The sequence below is a fragment of the Anarhichas minor genome, unplaced genomic scaffold, assembly GCF_050575085.1.
Source record: "Anarhichas minor isolate MPS153535 unplaced genomic scaffold, ASM5057508v1 ptg000045l, whole genome shotgun sequence".
Lineage (NCBI taxonomy): Eukaryota > Metazoa > Chordata > Actinopteri > Perciformes > Anarhichadidae > Anarhichas > Anarhichas minor.
In genome coordinates this window covers 10,344,781-10,348,855 of record NW_027466491.1, presented here as the reverse complement: position 1 = coordinate 10,348,855, position 4,075 = coordinate 10,344,781, and the positions used below count along the sequence as shown (strand labels likewise).

General features: G+C 44.0%; 1 protein-coding gene across 1 annotated transcript; it reads left to right on the top strand.

Annotated features, from left to right (window-relative positions):
• The first annotated feature begins 576 nt into the window (after positions 1-576).
• Positions 577-3,235, top strand: kics2 (KICSTOR subunit 2). The gene is made up of 3 exons (XM_076111782.1): positions 577-1,054; positions 1,721-2,009; positions 2,248-3,235. Exons 1-3 carry the CDS (start codon positions 814-816, stop codon positions 3,065-3,067), a joined length of 1,350 nt encoding a protein of 449 aa, XP_075967897.1. The 5' UTR covers positions 577-813; the 3' UTR covers positions 3,068-3,235.
• The last annotated feature ends 840 nt before the right edge of the window (positions 3,236-4,075 follow it).

The window sequence follows — 4,075 nt, the reverse complement described above, 5'->3', positions numbered from 1 at the left end:
TGTTTCATGTGTTCAGATACTTGTCTGTTGGGTAGATATTCGGTTTTAAAATTTTGGTATTTAGATATAGATATTTGTCAATAAGCACTGAGATCTGTAAACGTGTACTGACATTTGTATGTATGTTTAATGAAATCTGTATATGTGTACTGAGGTTTGTAAATGTGTTACACAAATGTGTAAATTTGTACTGAGATTCATGAGTTTTCATTCATTAATTAATGCACATTGAGTTGTTTAGTGCATATATATGATTTTTGAGCTTTGTGAACACATCTATAAATCTCAGTGCACACATACAAATGTAGTTTCACTTCTCTACACACACACACATTAGAAAATAATATTGCTGTATTAAACTCGTTTTTGACCTGTTTATTATATTATATTAATATTATATACCTTTTCTATTTGATTACTTATTTTTGTATACTTGTTTTTAATCTTTTTTTAATACTTATGCCTCTTGTTAGTTTGGACTACCCACTCTGCTGCCGTTATTCTGCATATTTCCCCGCTGTGGGATTAATACATTTTATCGAAACGTATTTATTTTGGTACTCTTGGCTCGCCGTAGTATTTACATCCACTGTTTCCAACATGGCGTCGTGCAGTTATCCGGTTAGCTTGGACACAGGCAGTTTCTTATCAAACGTTGTCGTTTCAAGTACATATTGAAGGATTTTATCCCGTCTTAATCACGAAGAGACATACGTTTCTATACATACTGTCAAAGATGTGGGTAAAACGCGTGTTTTCGCGGTCGCAATGCTCTTTTCTTACCTAGACCAGGCTAGCCGTTAGCTCTCCTCAATGACGTCATCGGAGGCCGTGGAGGAGCTGCGGCCCGTTCCTCGCGAGCGCGCCACCCTGGAGAGCTTCTTCACGCAGCTCGGCATGTTCTCCTTCGACCGAGCGAAAGACTACGTGGAGAAGGAGAAGGACGGCAGCAGGAGCGGCGGGGCCACGTGGACCGCGCTGCTCGCGGCTCTGGCTCACCTGGCCGCCGCGGAGAAGGTGTACCACCACATGACGTTCCTCGGGCAGAAAATGGGTAATAATAAATATAAGTAATGATAATAATAGAAGTACTTCTACTTAAATAAAAATACTGTCTGAAAAAAGTAAAATATTTATTATTATATTGTACTCATATTATTTATAGAAATTATATAATTAAATTATATTTATATAAATATAAATTATTAATATTAAGTACCTTTACTTAAGTAAAAAAAGATAGCAATACCACAGTGTATGTATGTGTGTATATATATATATATATATATTAAAATACCAGAAGTAAAAAAGCTGACAGAAAATAGGTAATATTAAATAAATATAAATAAAAGTAAGTACTTTTACTTAAATGAAAATATCAGTGTAGAAATATTCTGTCAAAATATTCCTGAAATACCAAAAGCAAAAATGTTTATTATGGCCCATTTCAAAATTATATATTTTATTATATTTTTGATGAATTGATATCTCTAAGTCTCTATTTTTTTTAATGGCTTAAATATAATTTAAAAATATATATATATTTTTGTCAAAAATAATTAAATATTTTCATTCTAAAAGACAAAACTAGGTCTGCTACTTTTAATAGCAGCAGCTTCAACACAAGAGGAAAAATAAATATATATATTTCCAACACCAGATGGCGCTGTAGCACACGAATGCTGGAGGATGTGAACTGTCTCTCTCTCTCCCCCTCCAGGAGGCCAGAGCTTCTTCAGCCGTAAGGACTCCATCCGAACCATCTACACGTCTCTGTACAACGAGCTGAGGAAGGTGATGACGACGGGGCGTCACAGCCAGCCGGGCTCCGCCTCCTACCTGGAGGACCTGCTGTCTCACCTGTCGGAGCAGCTCTGCCACTTCACGCAGGCGCGCACCGAGATGGCCGACCTGTACGAGAAGATGCACTCGCTGGGCAGCCAGAAGACCATCAACTCTGAGGAGCTGGTGACCACGCTGGAGGCCGTGCTGCACAAATACAGCTCCAAGTTTGTTTATTATTATTAACAAAGTACAAACAAACAAGATTATAGAAGAAGAAGCAGTAAACAGAGCAGTGACATAATGGGGCTGGAGGAGGAAGACGCTCTTATTCCAACAAAAGCAGAATTCAACCTTTTATTATTATTTGTGTGTGTCAGCAGTTTGACACCAAACATCTGGAGCCTTAGTGTTTGTGTTGCTGACCTCTTCTTCCTCCTCCTCCTCCTCATCCTCTTCCTCCAGGTTCCACCACCCGATCCTGGGCCGGCTGGAGGAGGGCTTCCAGACGGAGGTGGACGTGGTGACCCAGCTGCTGCGCTGCCAGGTCCAGGTGTCCGAGTGGTGCTTCCTGCCGGCTCTGCTCAGCCTGCACGGCGCCGGCTCCAAGCTCACCGCCTGGGGCCAGCTGTTCCAGCGGCAGAAGGAGACCCGCAAGCACCTGTTCGGCGGCCAGTCCCAGAAGGCCGCGCAGCCGCCGCACCTGTACGCGTGGCTGCAGCGCTTCCAGGCGGCGCTGCTCGCCAAGTTCAGCTTCTACTTCCACGAAGCCCTGAGCCGGCAGGCGGCGCCGGCGGACATGCGGGCGCTGACTGCGCGCACCGCGCCGGACTACCACGGCAAGATCTGCTCCTTCGTCCGCAAGCACGACGCCAGCAACGTGTCGCTGGTGTTCGACAACCGCGGCTCGGAGAGCTTCCAGGGCCACGGATACCACCACCCGCACTCCTACCGGGAGGCGCCGAAGGGCGTGGAGCAGTTCCCCGCCGTGGTGTCGCTGCCGTCGGGCGAGCGGCCGCTGACGCACTGGCCCAACGTCATCATGATGATGGGCGACCGCGCCGCGGAGCTCAACACCCTGGACAAGGTGGTGCACTTCTACGACGACAAGGTGCAGAGCACGTACTACCTGACGCGGCCCGAGCCGCACTTCACGCTGGTGGTCATCTTCGACGGCAGGAAGTCCGAGAAGGACGTGCACATCGCGGGCTTCCTGCAGGAGATCTCCGGCTCGCTGCGGAACTCCAAACCCTTCAGCACCCTCAAGCCGGGGTCAAAAGGCTGAGGCGAACAAAACAAGTGCACCTCGAATCACTTTGGTTTCCTCTTATGTTGCGTTCCAGACCAGAGAGATGCACCAACAAACTCTCTCCTCTATTTTTTGTATTTTTATTTGCTGCACAATTTAAATAAAGCTTTGAGATGATTGCACAATGTGCTGACACGTCAATAATGTGACTTAAATGAAAACTTTTTAACGCAACTTCTTCCAAAATCCCACATTTAGAGTTTCATGAGTTTTAACTCGTTGACATTTTGTAACGTTTAAGGAAACCACATGTTTACAGAACATCTGGAGGTTTATTAAGTGTTCAAAACATTTTTTTGCCACATTTTTAAAGAGGAAAAAAAAAACGTTTCACGACTCGAAAGCTAATTTATTCCGGTTTATTTATAATATAAATACAACACATTGATACAATCCATTTGGCTATATGAGCTCGTCTTTTCAGGGGAAGCTCAGTTTTCAAATACGGCGACACCGAACAGACAAAACGGCTTTTTCCTGTTTTTAAATCGTGAAACACGTTCGAAGAAGAAGAAAAGCAAAACCTCCCGACTGAGTCTTACACTGCACCAACGTGTTCTGATGCTTCATGCCGAGTACACAATCCTATTATACATCAAAGTGCAAAGTCACAATGGGTTAATGCTAGAATTCATAATTCAGTAATCTACTAAACACTTTATGATTAATTCATTCAGAGTGCTGCTGCTCTTCGTTCAGGACATGCGTGAGTGGATTTACAACTCCCCCCCCCCCCAAAAAAAAGACAAGGATTAAAAAAAAGAAAAGGCACTTTCACATACACACACACACACACACATCTCAGCACGTCACACACACACACACACACACACATCAGTTACCAGCCCGTTGGAGGCCACATTCAGTGTGCTGTTCAAGTGTTTTTGTTATTTTTTGGGGGCGTTTACACACAAAAGCCCCACCCTGTTAGCTTATTGTGATAGTTTAAGGTTAACTAGTGACTTCATAAGCAGGTAAACCAGT